Source organism: Canis lupus, chromosome 18 (genome assembly GCF_048164855.1).
Source record: "Canis lupus baileyi chromosome 18, mCanLup2.hap1, whole genome shotgun sequence".
In the NCBI taxonomy this organism is placed as follows: Eukaryota; Metazoa; Chordata; class Mammalia; order Carnivora; family Canidae; genus Canis; species Canis lupus.
This window is the reverse complement of record NC_132855.1, coordinates 20,747,966-20,768,390: the sequence shown is the minus strand read 5'-3', so window position 1 is coordinate 20,768,390 and position 20,425 is coordinate 20,747,966. Positions and strand designations below refer to the sequence as shown.

Genomic DNA, 20,425 nt, shown 5'->3' with positions numbered 1-20,425 from the left:
CCACCCCTCCCCCACACCCCCGCCCCCTGCCCTTCCCGAGGGCAGCAGCCGCGGCCCGGAGATAAGCGCTAGCGCGGCGCAGGGCTCTCTGCCTGGGCTAGTGGCACCGACTTGGGTATGTTTCTTATGAATATTACACGCGGAGCAGCGTCTGGTCGGGGGGTGCGGTGGGGGGTGCTGGGGGCGGGCGGGAGGGGAGGCCGAGGCGGCTGGGGAAGCGCGGGGCGGCGTGGGGGATGGGGCTGAGGCGAGGGGAGGGACAGGAGCGAGAGGGGGAACTCGGCGGCGGCGGGAGGAGGGCAGCCTCCCCCCAACCCCCAACGCCCTCCCTCTCCTCGCTTCTAGGCGTCACTAAAGTCCAGGAAAATTATGCTAATGAGGACAAACGGCTCTCACAAAGGGGCTCTCTTGCCGGGCTCTATTTCTTAGGAATCCATTTGAGAAACCACATAACCCTCTGCCCTGGACACTTCCAGTTGGGGTGCAAGGGGAAAGAGAACCAGAAGCAGAGTTCCCCAGACTTTGGGCACTTTACTACATCGGCCACCCCCAATCTGAGAACCTCAAAGCCAATCTTTGGGGGACAGGGGTAGGGCCTCCTTTCTCAAGAGACCTCCCCAAGAGCCAACTGGGCTATCTTTGGTTATATTTTTAGGCAGAAACCCTTAAAATCCTGCAGCCGGGAGGGAGGTAGCCTGGGGGAAATGCACTTAAGTCTAGGCAGTGAAATGGGATGCTCTGGGCTCAGGTACACATGAGAGTGCCTTAGAAACCTGGGTCTCTAGCTCTTCTGTGCCCATTGCCCAGTACAGATAGGCAGCTCACTCACAGGGAAAGAGATAAAACTCTGACCCCAACACCCACCAAATCTATGAGGTTCCCCCCCCTAATTAGTGATATACAGAGACGCTAAGCAGAGGAAAGGCCAGAGTGCGCCGGTAATATTGCCACAACTTTAAGGAGGATGGTCTCCCTCCCTTCTAATGCCTCCCTCACTCTTCCAGATTCAGAAGCGAACTCTGCAAGGGTATGTGTGTGGCAAAAAGAGAAATGGAGCTTTCGTGCAATTCCAAGGTGTCAACGGCCAGTCCTTCTCAAAGGAAGGTGTTAAAAATATAAGTAGTATGTTTAAACTGTCAGGGAGCCAAAGTGTCACCTTAGAGCAAAAACAAAGCCAAGGGAAAAGGGAGAAATCAAAAAGCACTCCTGGCCAGGGTGGCCTCATGCATACCAATGGTTTTTGTCATTTATGGCTGGGCAAGATTTATGACTCGGCGCCCCAAAGCTGTAAACAGAGCACAAAACAGCAAACACTTGCTCCTTATGGCATATTGCGGCAGCGCAACTTGAAAGAGGGAGCCGGGCAGCGTAGGAGGTGAGAGAAGCCGCAAAAATCCGCTCGGCTGCATTTTCTCTTCAAACTGGCCGGGTCGGATGTGGCATTTGAAGAAAGAAGGCGTGGGTCAATAATCAACCCGCACTTTCTCCTCCAAACTGCTGACACGACTCTTACCGCCTTCTCAGCTAAGCCAGCTGCAAGGAAGGCCAGCTTTCCGTGAGAACCTGCCAGGGGAGGGGACCTCCTGGGCCAAGAGGGCCGAGGGCGCCGAGGTGAGGGCTGGGGCATCTGGGGCGCATACCTTTTCACCAGCTCCAGACTGTGCCGGGCAAAATGCTAGGACTGGAGCCGCGGGAGTTGAGGGAAAGCTTGGGGTGGGAGCTCGGGACTGGGTCTTTGCTGGTCCCAAGACTAGGTGGCTTCTGGGTGGCGGGCTACAGCAGGCAGAAATGGAGCTCTGACCTCAAGTCTAGAGTCCTGACACCCTGGCATGTAGACCTCCGGGGTTTGGGCCTCCCTTCTGAAATCCACAGGAATGGCTTTTGGAACATGGCAGGCGAGGTGATTAAAAATAATAATTTATGACTGCTGAAGGTTTTAAATTTGTTATTGTTTTTTAAGAGTAAAATATTGCCTGTCAATTTCCACTACCGGGAATTACCCACCACTGCTGCTGCGGTGCCCCTTCTAGGCAGATCCTGCAGCCATTCACCCTGCTCGGCCAAAACCACTGAGGTTTTCTTTGTGGAGAAGACCCTTTGGTTCCCCCAAACCACCGCCTCCAGCCCCTGTGCTCCCATATGTCTTACCCATTGGGGACTTAGAAGAAAACATTTTCTCAGCACTATAAAAATATCTGGAATAGCGAAGGTGCATTTGTGCCTCTCTACCCTTTACAGGGGCCTCCTTGAGAACATGCCGGGGAGGGCCTGGGGTCGATCCGAGGCTCTCTGTGCAGCCAGGGAGAAAGGTGAGATAAAAAAGAAGAATGGAAATCCAGGAATGGGGAGGAAAATTAATGAGGAAATGCACTTGCCTGTGAGGGTGAGTTTTTGGCATTTTGAGGGTAAAAGGGGACTAGCTTTTATATATATATATATATAGCTATAGCTTAGCTATCTATAATAGAGTACCTTTAGCTCTTTCCATGAAGGAAAAACCAACTGGTGCTCTATAAACTGGACTATTGGTTTCTTCTCACCGTGCATACTTTTATACAGAACCAGTTTGAGAGTCCATCCCTAGATATTTATTCCGCTTGCTGGCACTGAAGTGACAATAAAAAGATGCTTTTAACAAACCTCTATTCCCTCTCTCATTCTTTCTAGCGAAACTATATTATTTATGAGTCTTTAACTGGGTCAAAAATGCGCCAGAACTGGGTCATAAATCATATGAAATGCTGACAAGTAATTGAACAGCAATTAAAGCTTACATTTTATTTCCAAGGGGTGTTTTAGAGCACTTGAAACGGCCTCAGTTAAGCACGGTTAGCGTGGAGGCCGGCAGCGGGGGAGGGTAGAAGCAGCCCTTCCGTTCTGGGGATGTAAATCCCACTCAAGTAGGGGAAGCTTGATTTGATTTTTTTTTTCAAGTACAGAACGAAATAAGATTTTTTTTTTTAAGTCATGGGCAAATCTGATTCCCGACTCCTTGTAGACACCCTTTTCCTGCACTCCAAGATCTCCAAGAGCAGAGGAAAGCGAAGTTTCCTTCACCTTTTCAGGGAGTTTTCATCCTTCCCAGGAGTGCTGGGTTCCCAAAGCGCAATTACTGCGAGCTTTCCCGGTAATTTGGAAGCACAGTTTAACTCTCATCTGCCTCTATCCTGGCTGCAGCACTGTTTCTGGGGTCGGAAGCCCGAGAGACATGTCTGCCTCTGCTTCTTGCAGACTCTGCCTCTGGAATTCTCTCCAGCCCAGGGCGCACTAGCCAGTCCTTAAAACTCTGCAAGCTGGCTGGGTGCATTACAATAGAGTGTCCAGGTCGTGCACAATATGAAGCTCAAACCGAGGTCTGGCTCCCTCCTTCTCTGTCTCCCAAAATTTAGAATAACTGAGCTTCTGGGCATCAGGCAGGCTTACTCCCACCCTAAGCGTCTCCTAGGTCTGAGCTGTCCTTCTTCACCCCTGCCCGGGTAGAGAGGGTGCTAGGGAAACAATGGCGCGTCCTCTGGGTCTGGCACCTTTGGTCCTGCATGTGGGGAAGCGTGTCCCACAACCCAGCACTGAACAAAGTGGCCCGAAGCATCATCAATAAAATGGCAGCGCATCTGCACACTCATTGATTTCTCTCCCCCAGCTGCTCCGGCTGCCCAGGTCAGCCCTACCTCTCTAACCGCAGCCGCCGGCAAACGCCACCAACCCGGGAGCGATCTCCCCTTCCCACCCACCCAGCCTCCACCCCCTCCGGGCAGTCTTGCCGAGCGAGCGCAGCGCGGGCCACCTCGGCCTGAGCCGGCGCTTCGGGACCCTCCCTCCGCCTGGGGCTCAGCTCCTGGGACTCCAGCCCGCTGCAATGGACAAAGCCGCCAGAGCACTGGAGGCCGCTGGGCTTACCTAGCAGCCCCCAAGTGCCTTTTCCTTTATACCCCCCAACACTTTCCAGGGAATTAAACTCAGTCTGAGGCGATACTGGGGATCTTTCAAACGGTTTCGGTTCTACGAGAGAAACAAAGGAAGAGAGGGGCTGAGGGTCCTGTCGGTGAACCAGGGTCTCCTCGCCTGACCTTTGTCTCTCACAGCCATAACTCACTCTAGATATGAACAATCAGCGGAAATACCTTAAAATAAATTCCATCCTCCTGGTGTGGCCTCGAGTCCCATCGGCTAGCTCGCCCAGAACCGCTCCATGAGCGCTGAAAACTGCAACCCGCTAGGAGAGCGCTCTCCGGAGAAGGGGAAGGAGAAGGAGGAGGTGGGTGCGTGGGGGTGGGGGAAAAAAAGCTCTCGCTCTGTAGAGAATCTAGAAAACGTAATCACAGGCGAAGCCCGCCCGGGTCTCCGCTCCAAATGCCACAATAATGCGCTGTATTATGTGCTCACGTGGTCATACGTCAACTTAAATCCTTTTATTTGAAATAGGGAATCACTGAAGGGACTAGGTTTCCAAGCAGAACATTCAGCTTTGGGGGAGGGGAACTGGGGAGCCTTGGCCAGCAGCGGGGAAGAGTTAGGTCTGGGGCAGTAGAACAATGGGGGCAGCCCCCCTCAACATGTGCCATACTAGGCCACTTATCTCCACTTATATTTCTTTACAAATTATCCAAACAGAAGGGAACTGTAATGCTGTCCCCATGCTTAGGGTCCATGTAACTTTCTGCAGTCTTCCACTCACAGACAAGCTGAAGCCTGCACACCCAAGCACTCTAGTTTCCTCTGGCCCACTAGCCAATACATCAAAAGGCAAAGACCAGGACTTTTTCCAGAAGAAAACCCAGCAATAACTGGCTTATTAGTTGGTGGACTCCCTCATGGCCTACCATTGTATGGAGTTTGCTAACACCCACGCCATACACCACGCCACTGGAGAAACCCAAAAGGCCCCAAATTACCTGACAAAGGCTAAAGCACCTCCTCCAAGTCCAGTTGATTTTGTTCAGTGGGAATCCTCTAGAAAAGAGGTACTTAGCTCTAGAGTGATGGGTCAGTGTTTTGCAAAATATGGAGGGACTCAGTGCCCTGGCTAAACCTACATTTATTCATTTCCTCAGTGCATAGCAGGAGTGATACATGAAATTATAGGCTTCTAACAATGGAAAATGTAAGGGGGAATGATCTAATTGACTCTGCAAGAGAAAACTCTCTCTCTCTACATATATATATGTGTATATATATATATATATACACATATATATATACAGTGCATTATATATATTTAATATAAATATAACCAGCTTTTACTGGCATCCCTTGAATTAACCTACGAAATAATCTGGGACTCTCTTTGCACATGGGTTTGTTCACCCTCTCCTAAGAAAAGTCTGCCTGCCAGCAGAAAATGAACTGGACCAACTCTGTTCTGGACAAACCTGGCTGAAACAAATAAGCCACCCCCAACCCCACCCCCATTCTACTACTGACTTCTGCTTGGTGACACTGTCCACTGATTTTAACACTTCACCCTCTCACGAGTTGCCAAAAGAGTTCCTCTTTTCAGGTCTTAGTTTCCAGACTTTGGGAGTGCTCAGAAGTGGTGAAATCCTCATGCCTTATTCTTTTCCTTCTGAGAGTGGATCTTGAGCTGGCTAGGCCTCTCTAAGTGTGAGACTCACTTATAGCAGCTGCAGGAGGCTGTGCATGATTCTGCTCCTCCCCTCCTCCCCTGCAGGGGCCTGGTGAGAATGTAAGGCCCTCAGTAAGGGGGCCTGGTCATGGGGGTGTCCACATCAGAAGGGCAATAAAAGAGGAGGAGACCTAATCCCTTGGAAGTGAGCCCTGGCTTGTGCTGGTGGCAAGATTCCAACAAAGTTCTGTCTGTGGTAGAGCTGGGAGAGAACCTCTCTGTGAACTGTCCCAACTCTGACCTAAGCCACAGGCTGGAAAGTGACAACCCAAAGTGAAAACCTGCTTCTCTTAGGGAGTTTTCATCCTTAGGTATGGGGAGGGGGGCGGCGATGGGACCAAAGGCTGGTTCTCAAAAAGCATTCTCCAGGTCCCCAAGGATTCAGATCACTAATATATTGTCCTCTGCTCCCCATATGCACCCCCCACCCTGAGTGCCAAATATTCCACACTGAACTCTCCTGATAGCCTAGAAAGGACCTGGAAGTATTGTCAAATTGCTAGCAAACTACCCTCTCCCTCAACCAAAGTTTCTGCAGAAACTTCAGCTCAAAAATTAGATGAGGCCCCCTTCAGAACTCTCAGAACAGTCTGGAGCAAATAAAAACTCCAAAGCCATAAATCAATGGGAGAAGTATTCGGTACTGCTTCAGAGAAATGCCTTAACGCCAGCAAGGCCCAACAGCGGCGGCGGCATCTCAGCTCTAGCCAGGAGCCTCCTTGCCGCTATTAACAGCCCAGTTAATGCTCCAACTGCTGTTTAACAATTAACATTAACGACTTGGGTTGGAATGGAGTGATTTGGTGGGACGTGAAGGGAAAAATCTGAGGAAGTCAAAGGAAATTTAGCTTTTGAGGTGAAAACGGCTTCCTTAAGAGAGACCCTGGTCTGGGCAGGCCACCAGGGAACCAGCAGCTGAGAGTCCTCCCTCACCACTCTGAAATCCGCTCTCCTTGGATAAGGCTCTGGGCCTTTTAAAGTTCAGTTCCAGAGAACAAGAATAGAGATGCTCAAGTATGTAGGCCCAGGCTGGGAAACCTAGCTGCCAGTCCCCTTCCATTTATTCCTTCAGACCCCAACCTGGCCAGTGCTGGGGACACATGCCCTGGATCCATTTCAGCAGAGCCAAAATAGGTGGAAAGTTGTTTTGGAAGGAGCAGGTGAGCTTTAGTCAATATTTGCAAGGCTGTTGGCAGATTAGATATATCTGTATTCAAACACTGCAATCTGATTTCTCTGTCAAAAATACACTTAACATTTTACTCCCTTCAGTTAACTGTAGTGGTTTTTCTACTTAACATCAGGTAAGGCTCACTTAGCCTCCTCTCCTTTTTTTTGGTGGAGGTTATAGATCATTATTTAACATGAGATATTTCCTGTGGGTGCAACTGCAATACAAATGGGCTCCATGTTCTCTGGATACAAATGGATGTGTATATCATTTTATACACATGGTCTAAAACTCCTGCAACTATGTATACATCCAATGGTTCTCTTGTGTACAGAGATGCAAATCATATGTACATACTGAGTTGCAAATTCCTGAAATACTCCACCTATACCTGATATAAATGGACATACAGTAGCTGAGAAAGTAACCCAGCTTTACTATTACCCTATTTACTTTCCATCTGATAAAATAATAATCGTATCCAGAATACCATATAAGCCTTAGAGTATTGCTGAATAGCATGCTGCAATTAATTAACAACATGATATCTATTTGGGGAGCAAATTTTAAGGAAGACAAAGGCCTAGGGAATAGAAAACAAAAACTCAGAAAACTTTTTAAAATAAATAACTCCTGAAAGAACAAAGCAAACCCATTCCTTCATACCAAGCTTCTAAAAGCTATTCCAGCAGCCCCTCCCCCAAATAGGCACGAAATTTATGGATCTTTTACAAGGTAATAAACCACAGTAATTACCTCCCTGCATTCCCAAACTAAGAGAACAAATTAAGCCAGAACTTGAAAAGAATTTTAAAGAGTTTTCTCTTGTTTCCAATAGGAAAAGAAAACGCAGAGACCTGGAACACCGGTGCTTTTCCTGTTGAAGATCAGAAGATCAGCCTGGCTAAAGCAATGGAGAAGACCCGCCGCCTGCGACGGTCTACACATTTGAAAGGCAGTAACTTCCCTCTTGCCAAGGAAAGGCGGCCGAAGGATAGGAGAAACTACAGGGGGCGAGACAAGTTTCCTCAACGCAGATCTGTGACTGACGACCATTCCTGAGCTCAGAGTCTCCGCACGCGCCGCAAACAGTCGACAGGGAGAGCGGCCCACGCGGCAGCCGCCGCGCCCATGGCCTCTACTTGCTTTTGCCCTGCTGCTCGGTGCAGCGGTTTGTTTGGAGCTTCCCGAAGAAAGAAACACACCCCGTTGACACCCCCCACCCCCACGCACACTCATCTTTGGTCTCAGCAACCGCCCCTCCTGCACAAGGCCGGCCGGCTTTCAGCTTTCGGGGAAGATTCTTTGTCTTCCCGAAGCCCCGCATCCGCAAGGAGTGCAGCTGAAGGGAACCCAGCTCCAAAATGCCTCCGAAGTTAAATATTGACCAGAACCTCTTTCAGAGGGCTGCAGCTCCCTGGAAGAGTAAACTCCTTCCAAAGGCCCTAGCAAAGCCCAGCGGAGTGAAGAGTTAGCACAGCGCTTACCTCCAAAGATGTTTAAGACTGATCCAGTGATTGTCTCCAACTCCTGGCACTCAGGGAGTCGCCTTTTCCGGTGTCCTGGCGCTCTGCGGACAAATAAACAGCAAAGGGTAAATGGTGGCTGCGAAGGAAGCGAGTTGGAGAACCGGAGTTGGAAGTGCGGCCCGCGCGGGCGCCAGGGTGGCCCCCCGGCTGACGCGGACACGGAGGAGTCGCCAGGGCACTGGTCCATGAGGCGCACTCGTTGCTCGAAAGGGTCCAGTCTAAGGATGGCTCGAAGATGGTGATTTATTTTTGTAAAATAAATACATACTCCCATCTCCGCACCCACATTCTCCACTTTCTTTCTTTTTACAGGGGGTGGGATGAGGAAAGGGGGTGGGGGAAGAAAACAGACGGGCAGAGGAAGATAGGAAGGTGGAAGAAGCTTTGCCGTTGGTGCCCGCTCTGCTCCGAGAGCTCCGCACGCACCTCAACTTGGGGAACGTGAATGCACGCTTTATTTTCTTCCGCTAACAAAGGGAAGCCCTGTCTGAGAGCATTCAATCACGGACTCTCTTGAAACCTCACTAATAGTGTTCATTTCTGTTTGGCGCGAAATTAGACCCTGGCTCAGTTCTTGGGCTGGGGGGCAGTCTTGAGAGGTTTTGTCTTCTGGTTCATTCAAGCCCTGGGTGCGTCACTTCTCAGTCCCAGTGGGCTGGTGGGACTACTGCAGCGCCCAGTCCCTCAGAGCAGGCCAGCTATGGCTGTTGGAAGTAGGGGGAAACTGGGAAGGACACAGACATCTCGCAATACCCGGTCTGGGGGTCCTATCCAGCCTGGCCTTAGGCACGAGTGACAAGCCGCTGCGTGCCCTATTTCTGCTGCCAACTCATCCCTCGGGATATTTGCAACCCTCTCTTGCTCTCTAATTAGCAAATAAATGGTCAGTCAACTTTCTCGGGATGGAGAGTAGATGCTGATGAAGGGAGTAAAAGAATCATCCTCCGTCCGAACCCAGGCTGGGAGAAGTTCTCCACTAGCTGGGACTCACGTTGCTTCCACAACCCTATCCCCCCCTTCACCCAGGCTGGGGTAGCCTCGCACATGCCAGCCGGCCCAAAACCAGCCCTCGATGCCAGTCTCCAGCCCATGCAATCCTGCTGAGAGCCTGAGAGGCTACCAAATAACCATCAAGCCCCTTGACCCTCAGGCTTCAGGACTCCCTAACACATTGAACAAGAGGCCACAAACCAGCAACTAGTTGCCCTCTGCCACCACCTCGACCTGCAGCCCCCACCTTCCATCAGGCACTTGGGACTCAGAATCCATGCTGGGCCCCTTTCTCTGTTTCAAACTCTCCTCTGTATCCCCAAAGGGAGTGACCCTGGCCTTGGGGCTCCTGGAGCGAGTCTGAGCAAGGTGGGGCTTAGCTGCCCTTCTTGTTGCCATTCAACTTTGCTCCAGAAAGATCTGCTTTGCCACCATCCACCACCCCTTCCCTCCAACGACGCTTAGGAGTATTGTAATTATTATGGTTATTATTGTTGTTGCTATTTCCTTATCCCCAAGTCAAATATTCATGGCTGCTGTTCCCCATAAATCGTTCAGACTAATGAGTCACAAAGAGATGTTGCCCAGGTCTCTCCCTCTGCAATGGCCACCGCCTCCGCCGCCACCGCCGCCGCGTGGCCTTTCTCTCGGCGTTTTTGGGCTCGCTTGCTCCCTCGCTCGCCCGGCGCGGGTGATTTATGAACACCGGGAAAATTGAACAAAGCCGCGCGCCGGTCCTGTGGTATCTCCGCAGCCTTCCCCAGTGTGAATCAGAACATTACCAACTGTCTGCGCATCCGTCCCACTTCATCACTAAAGCTAGGATGTGACCGCAGAAAACCCAGCCCCAAACTCACGTTTCCCCGGACACGGCGGGCTCCCCGGACTTGCAGAAACCCTGAAGAAAAAGCCCCAAGACCCAGCGTGGGCCCGCCAGCTCTGGTCCTCCCCGCCGAAGGGCTCTCTTCAGCCCTCCTGAAGGAATTAAATGCCTTTGGAGATAAATCTGAGGGTGTGTGTTTTTAAAAATCAAATAGGAAGTTGGGGTCTCACTTCTGAGAGATTCATTCCTAGTGAGGCCCTGACGACTCCGATCCATTCCTGACGATCCGCATTAATTATTTAATGAGTCACGTGACCTCAAAAGATTACAATTTCAATATCTCCCTCGAACTGGCGCTACACCTTTATCTGCTGCAACCACCGTCCTCGTCCTCCTTTGCTCTTTTAGTTCTCAGGCCTCTGGAAGCAGACACCCTTGCTCCTTGCTGGACTCTGAGGCAAACGACTGTCATGAAAATCCCAGGGCCAGCATAGTAGAATTAGTCATTCTGGAGCTATGAGCATTGTGGACAGTGGGGTGCCCACTACTCTCCCAGACACCCTGGCATCTGTTCCCTCCTGAGCCCAGAGGAGAGTCCACTTGTCCCAGAGCCTTGGCTAAGGCGCTTTGGTTACATGATCTCCCGGGGCTGCTTTGATGGCACATTGGGCAAAAACCCAGCCTTCTCCCCTGGCTCAGTACCTGTGGCCATCCATGTCAAGTGTAAGCCCAGATGCACGATGCACACATCCATTCCAAGCTGAATAGGCTTCCGCGGAGGAAGATAGCTGTGCACTCACCCCTCTCCACGGTGAGACCAAAGGCTCTATCCAACCTACACATTCATTAATATGAACCTGGGGGGACATTCAGCTGCCTTAGTTTCCTCCTGGGTACACTGAGAAGACTGAGCCAAAATGGCTTCCAAATCTCTTTCACCTCTGACATTCTTTCAAACAGGGATCTTTTTAACCCCAGAAATCAGGTTCAGAGATAAGGGAACTGACCTGAGGGGTTGGGGGGAGTTACTCCATGAGTTTGGGGCCTTGAGAAGAAGAGACACCAGAATTCCAAGACAGAAGTTTCAGACTGGAAGGTTTCATAACAGCCCCAAGCAGCCTCCCTGATGCTGTCAAGAAGTTAGAACTCACATCCTTTCCTCCTCCTGTGTTTCCCAGCTCATAGCCTTTTGAGAGAGGAAGCAGAGTTATTCTTGGGCCCATGGTGTACAATATAGAGACAGGGCAACAGGAACAGCCCTTGGGAAGGCTGAGCCTATGTTCTTCAATACAGGACACAGGCTAGGGATGCAGACCAAGGGAATGCAAAGAACAGCACCACAGCCTGCCCAGAACCCACCAATCCAGATGGGAAACTCCAGGTTTCTGTTTGCCATATTGGTTCTTTGGGGTCTTTCTTTCCCTTCATTCTTAAGAGTCCTTGATCAGTTTTTCTGTTGAAACTGCTGGAGGGAAAAAGTGGTGAGAAGAGCAGCACAGTTTGGAAGCTTAGAAGAGCAGGGAGACAGTAGAAATGGTGGTCCCCACCCCTTGGAGAGGAAGCTGAGAGGTAGGGGGGAACATGGGCACCCAGGGATAGCTGGGTATAGAATCAGAGATGCTGTGCAGAGGGCCTACTCCCCATATATCTAGGTAATCTTCCCATGAGCTCCATCCTGGGTATTAAGTACTCTACTATGCCTGTCACAGTTGAATTCCCGCTGTAATAAAACACCGGGTATATCGTAGATTTCAGCAAAACTAGGAAAGAGAGCCTGCAAAGTGCCATTTTTCTTCAGGGGGGAGAGTGTTAAGTACTTAATTCAAACTGTGACCATTAAAGTGTCTCCTATCCGATTTAGGTTGATTTCAGATGTTGACAAAACTTTTATCTCCAGAGTCATGCACAGCTTGGCTCTGTGACTAAAGCAAAGGAGTATGTATTATAGGGAAAGAGGGAGAAAGAGAAAAGGAGAGCATGCATAAGGGTCATTTTGGTAGGAGAATTATAGAGCTTACACAAAATACTGTCTTTAAAGGTCAAGGGTTTGAGGGGCCACTAGGGTTCGCTTTAAAAAAAAAACAATTAATGAGATAGAAAATTTGTCCTCTGGGTGAACTCTTATGGTTGCCCTAGCAAAGGGAAGACAATGCATGATTTTAAAGCCCAAAGTGGGATTTTCTAAGCTGTTATAACAAGGTCCCTTAAAGTCCAAATCGAAAACAGGCAAAACATTATAAAGAAATGACTATTGTTTGGGTCATTTTGGATAATTTCAGCTTTGCAAAAACTTAACAATACCTTAATAATCAAGACAGTTTGGACCAAAATGCCATTTTGTTCTGGTATATTACAAAAACAATTTTTCCATCCTTTCTCTTCCTTTCCTGGATAGATTATAAGAGTATGTGAAATAAAGTTATCCGTTTCATCCCCATACAACTGCCTCTGGGATGAAGCTAACGAATGCCCCTATACCCCTGCTTCCCTACAAAGGAGAAATATAAGAATTTACCTTAAATGATGATAATCTGCCATTTGAGGTTTTGCAGCTCGACACTCAATTTCCACCAAGAGTCTAGGCATTTTTTGAGCAGACAGCCAAGATGCTGCGTCTTTGCCCGAGACCATATTATTTGCAAGAAGATCCCTCGCTTCTCCACAGACTTTTCCCAGAGAATGCCTTTCAGAATTGCTGTTGAATTACAAAGAAGTATTTATTGTATGAGGTGATTAATGATTCCTGGGAAAATTGCTATTTTCAGCGTGATTTAATTTCGTTTTACAAGTGCGTGTTGTAGGGGGAGGGTTAATAAGTTTCAGCAGCAGTTGCAGTGCCTCCAGAAATCCCTGGCACCCGTTCATACCGTTTAAAATGCACTTTATGCCAGTTTTGGCCTGACTTGGGAAGGCGTGTATTTGTTTGCCCCTGAATTTTCTTGGGGAGAAGTGGAGGCCCCTCTGAGACTGGTGTCCACCACTCTCCTCTCAGATATGGTTTGTTCATAGGTAGGGAACTGCTCAGCCTTGCCTGTATCACACACAAGGCGACAGCGATAAAAGGAACAGCACTGACCACTGGCTAAGGGTTTGCCACTGATGGGAAAATGTGTTTAAAATTCCTCTGGTATAGCAAAGGTAGGTGAGCGCCCCCTCCCATCTCTACTAAAATTATAACATGAATTAAACGCTGCACACATTCACGGCCAGGTGACAGTTATATTCTGGGGCTGGTGTGTGTTGGTTTTCTGCATCTTGTTGCAGAATCCACCGTTCAAGTGACACCCAAGTCTAAATTCTCTTTACTGATACCAGGAAATACATACAAGAGTTACAGAGATTGCAATGTGGGTTTTGATTTTCAACCTTTGACTCTAGATCTTTAGGTTGGATAGAAAGATCCAGGAGCACTGGAGAAAAGTGACCCTCGCTCAGAGATTGGCTTTTTTCCAGCACTGAATACTCCCAGGTCTACCTTGCTTAGGATACATTTTGAGAGTGTCATTATGCTTTTTCTTTCCTCAGAGAAACCTTGGAGGATTTACTGGGAAATTTTACTGTTTATTTTGAAAGCTCCTGCTTCTGAGAGAGAGAGAGAGAGAGAGAGAGAGAGAGAGAAAGAAAAACAAAAATCCCCAAGCTGTAGGTAGTGAAGAAAACCTTAAAAATAACCAAGAAACCAAAAGCAATCTCAACTCTGCACAAACTATTTTTTATCTCCAGGGAAACAGGCAGATTAAGTGTGAAGGTGCAATAAATACCAAAGGGACCACTTCTTTCCAAGTGTGCTCAGAGTTCAGCGTGTAGAACAGCTGCAGAAACCCCTGGGCCCTCAGCATTGCGCGGTTTCACCTTTCATTGCAGGGAAGGACACGTTTCTATGCCTTACAGAGACTTGAAGCCTGAAAGCCTGGCCAAGTTTGGGAAGAAGAGGAGCCCTCTCAGAGCTCAAGAGCCTTCCTGCTCTTTGGAACTTTTCCCACAGTGGGTCAAACTTGACAAGAGTTCAGCTCAAGTTGAACACACTCACACAAATGATGTGAGCAGTCAAAATCCAAGTGAACATAACTCCAGCCATCTACAAAATTTTACATGCAAGGTCAGACATCTCAATCCAGAGAACTTTCGGGTTGTGGGTTTGTTTTTGGTTTTTTTTTTTTTTAATTAAAAGTAGGAAACACACAAATGTGTCTTAGAACTTTAATGGTTTTTTAAAACAGAGTTTATTCTTAGCACATGGCTTTTTATATAGCCACACCACAATTTGTACAGTTGCACATAGGTCTAAATGCACTCCCCTCTCCCCAGAGATTGTGCCTCAGAATAAGACAACAATAACCCTACAACAATATTTTAAATAAATGCAAGGAAAGGAAACTAACATGTGTCACATCTACCATCAAGGTCTATACATTTTGAGAATTAAATAATCTGGTGAGGTCCACAATGTCTACTCATTTATTCAGTTCAATACAAGCTTGTATGAGCTGCCTTAATGTGGAAGGGGGAGGTAGGGAAGGTGGGAAAGGGGTCTGTTTTCTTCTGCTTGCAACAAATATACATGTGTATGTCCCCAGTCACCATGGGCTGTCCAGCTGACATTAGCCACCTCTAAAGTATTCGTTGCCAAGAGGTCAGTCTCAGGTACCCAAACCTGGCAGCCTTATTCAGGCAAGCAGGTTGTTCTATCACCCAGCATCCTGGCTATTATCCTCTCCTGGGTGGCAACCAGCACACACTCTTACCGGGATAATGTCTTCTTTTTTTATAATCCTTTTCACCAAGTTGGGTTTTGTTTTGGGGTCTGTTATGGTCCAGACAGGTAGGAGTATGGGGCAAAGGGCGGAAGGGGGGTAAGCAGGTGGGGGAATGAAACTGGTCTAGATCTCTAGAAGATTATATGGAGGAGGGAATGGGTGTGGAGGCACCCTGGTGGGGGTGGGGATGCAGGTGCGGGCTCTGAGTCTGTGCTTTCCCTGGCGGGCCTGCTGAGGCCGAGGCCGAGTTGGAGGATCGCATCTTAGTGTTGGGCAATTTGTGATCTTTCTTCCACTTCATCCTCCGGTTCTGAAACCAGATCTTGACCTGGCGCTCGGACAAGCAGAGCGTGTGGGCGATCTCGATGCGGCGCCGCCGGGTCAGGTAGCGGTTAAAGTGGAACTCCTTCTCCAGCTCCAAGACCTGCTGTCGGGTGTATGCGGTTCGAGAGCGCTTGGGCTCCCCTCCGTTATAACTGGGGTTGACTGAACGCCCACAACCCCGAAGGAGAAGGCCAAGGAGGAGGGAGTGGAAGAGAGGGAAAGGAGGAGGAGAGAGAAGGTGGGGTGGGGAAGAGCAATTGGACATCATCATTATATAATAACCTGACACCAAGTTCACGCAAGATACATAAAACGGCAAAGAAAATGTTTCACAGGCTATTGACAACGGGAAACACCCGAGAGCCATAAAGAATGGTGCTGGGCATTGGGGCTGAAGAAAAGCTTCAAAGACACATGGCCTGAAGCCTCTGCCAGGGCAATTAAATTTATGGGGGCTATAATTACTGCCCTAACAGTTTGGCGTCTCGTAAATCTCTCGATAAAGGGACCCCGGGTACAAAAGGGTTCTCACGTTAGGATCAGGCGGCTGGCTGGCGCGCACACACCCACATCCCACTGTAGCTCGGGCCAGATGGGGGCTCCCCTCCAGAGGCCCCCCTGCCCCTCAGCCTCTTCGGCTGACCCTCGCCCCGACCCCCGAACCCTGCCCGGCCCCAGCCCACCCTCCCGCGCCTCCCCAGCGGCGCCACGTACCGGCGCTGACATGGATCTTCTTCATCCAGGGGTACACCACAGGCTCTTTGCCCTTCAGGCCCGGCGGGCTCTTGTCGGCCAGAAGCAGCGGGCACGCGGGGGCGCTGCCCCCTGCCGGGGCGCCCGGGGTGGCGGGAGCCGCCTCGCAGCGCCGCGGGGGCGCGGGGGGCGCCGCGCGGTGCTGCGGGGGCGGCGGCGGCAGGCCGTGGCTCGCGTGCAGGCCGTGCGCGGGACCCTTGGCTCGCGCCGGGGGCTGCTCGGGCTGCGGCTGCCGCCCCGGGCTGGCGCCACCGCGGTAGCCATAGGGGTAGGCGGCGTCGGCGGCGGCGGGCGCGGGGTAGAGCGCGGCCGCGGGGTAGGAGGGCTCGCGGGCAGCCCGCGGCGCGTAGTAGGAGGCGGGGGGCTCGCGGCTGCTGCCCGCGTGGGGGAGCTGGGGCTGCTGCGCCGGCAGGTGCTGGGCCGCGGGCGCTGGGGGCTGCTGGTAGCTGGGGCCCCCGCCTGGGCCGCCGTCTCCGCCGCCCGGGCCGCTGTGCTGCGCGTACTCCTCAAAGGGAGGGAACTTGGGCTCGATGTAGTTGGAGTTTATCAAAAACGAGCTCATGGTCATTAATTTGTGAAGTGCAAAAATACTAATTTTTCTCGCGTTGTCGTTTTTCTGGGCTCGCCGAGGCCCCTCCCCCTCCTGCCTCGCTTCCCATCCCCCCCTTTCCTCCGCTCCCTTCCCCTCCCCCGCTGTCAAGCGCCCACCCCTCCCCCTCCCCCTCCCCCTCCCGCCGCCGCCGCCGCCGCCGCCGCCGCCGCCGCCGCCAACGCCACCAAAGTTCGCGCCGCTCCTCCCTCCTCCCCCGCCCGCGCGCGCGCGCGTGCGCGCTCTCGTCTCGGCCCCGCGCGCGCCCCCGCCCGGGACCCACCACGTGACCAGCCCCCGCCAATGGGCACGGCGCGCGCGCGGACCCGGATCAGGAAGCGCGCGGGCGGGTGATGAATGCCGCTGTCCGGCCTCCGGCGGAGGGAGGGAGCTGGAGCTCTCGGTCCCCCCCAACCCCCCAAGTTTGAGTCCTGCTGGGAATTCGGGGCCCGCCTGGGTTTCTGGTCCTCTCGGACGCCCGGGCCGGGCCCTTTCCGTGCCGTGCTCCTGGCGTAGGCCTCGGGGCAGCCGGTTGACCGCGGCCCAGCGCTGACCTCGGGCCCAGGCTAGCCAGGCCTGGCGTCTTCCAGGGTTCGAGACCGGCGGGGGGAGGGAATGGCGTCGAGACCTTGGAGGTACCCTGATTTTTTGTTTTTTGTTGTTTTTCTAAATCGTGGCCCCGGAATAAAACGAATAAAGCCCATTTTTTTCACCAGCTGATCCCCTTCCCCCGCAGCGTGCTCGCCGAGTCCGCCAGGCATCCCCTGCTTCGAGCGGCCCCCGCGGGAGCCGCAGAGGGTGGGTGGGGGGAATAGCTGAAACCGGCCGGAGCCTGCAGAGCAAGGCCGGTCCAGTATCACCGGATGGGTGCTTTTATTTTTATTTTTTCTTTCTTTTCGCGACAGAATCTCCTTGGGTTTTTTCCCTAAGAAAAATCAGAACCTTTCTAATAGCATCTCATCTGATGGAGGCGTCGATGTGAGAGTTCAACGTGCTTGCATTTACTAGGTGCAACTGTGAGAGAGAAGGTAGCCCAAGGGTGGGAATAGGTAGCAGCGACGCCTCCACAAGATCGAGCTTTGGAACCAACAACTTCCCATTTCAGAACAATCCTCAAACAAAAACAAGCTAAGGACGGAATAGGCACTGTGCCCAGCCTGATCGCTGACGGGTCCTCGCCCCCCCACCCCCAATAGGAATTCTGTATTTTGTCTTTTTTGGATGCTGCTTTCTCCGTTTGTATTTGAGGCTAACGTTATATTTACTGGATAGTCTGTAATTTCTGAATTGCTGAAAAATTAGCATATTAACGATATCAGTAGCTCTGGAAAGGGGGGAGAGAGGACTGTTGCCTGCCATTTGGTAATTGAAATTTGATGGGTAAACTAATTACGCCATTATTAACAAATAAATTACATATTAATTCCACCTAATGTTGATCTTTGAAGTAAATACTGATGCCTTGCTTGTAGTGTGTACTTTCCCTTTCCTTTTTCCGAGTAACAGGCACACCTGGATCCTCTACTTTGCAGCCTGGATTAAAGCAGTGCAAACTAGCATAGTCACCAGGCTAAAAAGACTTTCATATTGGCATGCAAAGCAAGGATTTTTCAGCTGGTGCACCTTAGTTGATTTTTCAAAGAGCAGTATAAACAGCTTTCTCACAACTGAGTCTGGATTGCAGACAAGGAAACTTATAGCCTAAGCCTGGAGACACTTCAAAAGGAATGGCAATTCTATCTTCATTTACATCGGCTACTCATATGAGTTACTAAATGCTGGAATATATCCATTTGATGGATAGTCATTTAATGCTTAGCCACATAAAGCCTATTATATGGGACTAATCTTTAAACTAATTTAGGAAAAGAGGTTAAAAAAGGGATCATGTTAGCTTTCCAACTGGAATCACCCTGAAGTGGTACAAAGAGGTTTTCCACATTGTATGTGTGTCTCTGAAGAGTGCTGTCCATCGACATGGGCACCCTGAAATTTTTCTAAATGAAATCTGAGCCACAGACAGAAATCAACGCAGAGTATAATCTTTAGACATCCTCTCTGGAATTGGGTTGGGGCGGGGGCGGCGGTGGTGGTGGGGGGAAACCTAGCCTGTGATACAGTTACCTAAACCAGTATTTCTCGACAGCGAGAAAAAAATAATATATACATATATACTATTTTATATGAACAATATATACATACAAAATGTAATTTACAAAACGTGGCTTTCTAAGCTTCAAGGGGAGAAAAAAAACATGACAAGGAAATTTCACCCTCATGTCATCAGCCCTTGAGTACTAGGGTCTTACCTACATCTGTTTAATATTATTTACAGACACTAAAACACAAAATTCATGTTGTTTAGCCTCAGAACCTTCTACGGAGTTTCTATTGTAAAGTATTAACGAGGCACAGGCACTGTTTTGTATATGGTTAACCTAAACGAGTTAACTGTGGCTGTGTTTCATGTGGCTCTATTACTTTAGGAAGATGGGCTTATACAGAATTCCCCAAGGCCTGTAACTTGTCTTTGTGGTTCCTATCATAAACACAAACGGAGCCAGGACCACCAAGTGTTATCTCACACACCGACATTTTGACATTTTACTGCAAGATTTATGGCTGTAATAAACAATCTCAGTACCTTTTCTGATCCTTCCACAATCTCTCTTTGCAAGCCATAGCATCTTTCCATTGAATCAAATCATCTTTTGAAAAACGTTAAAAAACCCCCCAAAGCCTCTTGCCTTTACCTAAGATCCAACACACGAAAGTAAAGCCAGGAAGAGACAAACTCAATTAATAAATAAACCGATGTTTACCAGCAGCATCTCGCCCGAGAAAAGATGGGATGCCCTGAAACCGAGCAGAGAGAGAGCGTGCTAATCTTCGCACACCAACTGGCTCCAGTCCCTAGCAGGGTGAAAGCGTTATCCTTTTCTTGGGAAACTGGTGAGCGCATTTGCTCATTTCCACGTGCAGAGATAACATATATTCCCAACAAAAGCTTTCTTAAAATCCCATTAAGTGAAATAACTTTTCATCATGTCCTCGAATCCCAGATGGAAAAGGAGAGCGAAGAGAGTCTAAGGGAGAGGGAGGGCAAGAGGGAGGCAGTGTTTGCAGCCTAGTTTGAATCTGATTTGAATCATTTTGAATATATTTGGAACAGCCTTCCCTCTTGAATGCAACCCTGTCCCAAGTTTCAAAGTGACCGAACAGTGACACCGTGTGCATTTTGTTTCTTATTAATCTTACACATTGACAGTCTTTGTTAAATCACAAGGCGCGCTCTTCACTAGCCGACATTTTCATATTTGTTAGACGCGCTGACCTGAAGTTCACCTCGGCCTTGGACTTTGCGCTTCTAAAAGGTCTATACAGTGTCTTTTAGAGAGCAGGGTGCTTTCCCCAGGTCATTCCTTCTCAGGGAAAACCAAGGGGGAAAAGCAAAGGAAATGTAAACGTTATGGAATGTATTGACTGTATTTGTCCTTTGTTCTTTAGAGCGAGAGTTCTCCAGACTGTTCTCTGTCTGAGGCAAGTCTCTGGAGCGCACACGGGAATAGCTGAATTTCAAAATGCCTGATGGTGGCATTTGAGGGCTTCCCGGACACCTACGCTAGGCATATGATTTTAGAGAAGCAGTACTTTATCAGCCATGCCACCAATTAATTGTTTAGGGGCAGTTTTCTTATTGTAGTGTATAATAGTGAACACAACCCACACATAAGGATTGATGTTTGTATCCGGATTTAACATGAATTTCATGTGTGGATTGTGTGAGGGACCTAAAGATAAAAATCCTCCAAATAAAAAAAAGTAGGTATCCTCAATGCAGTAACTTCTGCAGGTACTTTTTTTTT

General features: G+C 49.7%; 2 protein-coding genes and 1 long non-coding RNA gene across 7 annotated transcripts in view; 1 reads left to right on the top strand and 2 right to left on the bottom strand.

Annotated features, from left to right (window-relative positions):
* Positions 1-20,425, bottom strand: part of HOXA3 (homeobox A3) — a 45,515-nt gene that overhangs the window by 6,916 nt on the left and 18,174 nt on the right. Inside the window, exons 1-3 of one of the 5 annotated variants that reach the window (XM_072783666.1) lie at positions 15,932-16,048; positions 12,652-12,831; positions 8,282-8,364 (exon numbers count right to left, since the gene is read on the bottom strand). The gene's annotated coding sequence lies outside the window, so the exon portion shown is untranslated. Of the gene's footprint in view, positions 1-4,121; positions 5,156-8,027; positions 8,365-12,651; positions 12,832-15,931; positions 16,049-20,425 lie in introns of those variants that run through there. The other 4 variants (XM_072783667.1, XM_072783664.1, XM_072783668.1 and 1 more) reach the window with 4 other exon arrangements.
* LOC140608817 (uncharacterized) lies at positions 7-8,604 on the top strand. The gene is made up of 2 exons (XR_012010801.1): positions 7-115; positions 7,633-8,604. It is a non-coding gene; the product is annotated as an uncharacterized lncRNA (long non-coding RNA).
* On the bottom strand, positions 14,323-16,615 carry HOXA4 (homeobox A4). The gene is made up of 2 exons (XM_072783683.1): positions 15,932-16,615; positions 14,323-15,379 (listed from the first exon to the last, which is right to left on the bottom strand). The coding sequence occupies exons 1-2, from the start codon at positions 16,536-16,538 to the stop codon at positions 15,033-15,035; spliced, it is 954 nt and encodes a 317-aa protein (XP_072639784.1). The 5' UTR covers positions 16,539-16,615; the 3' UTR covers positions 14,323-15,032.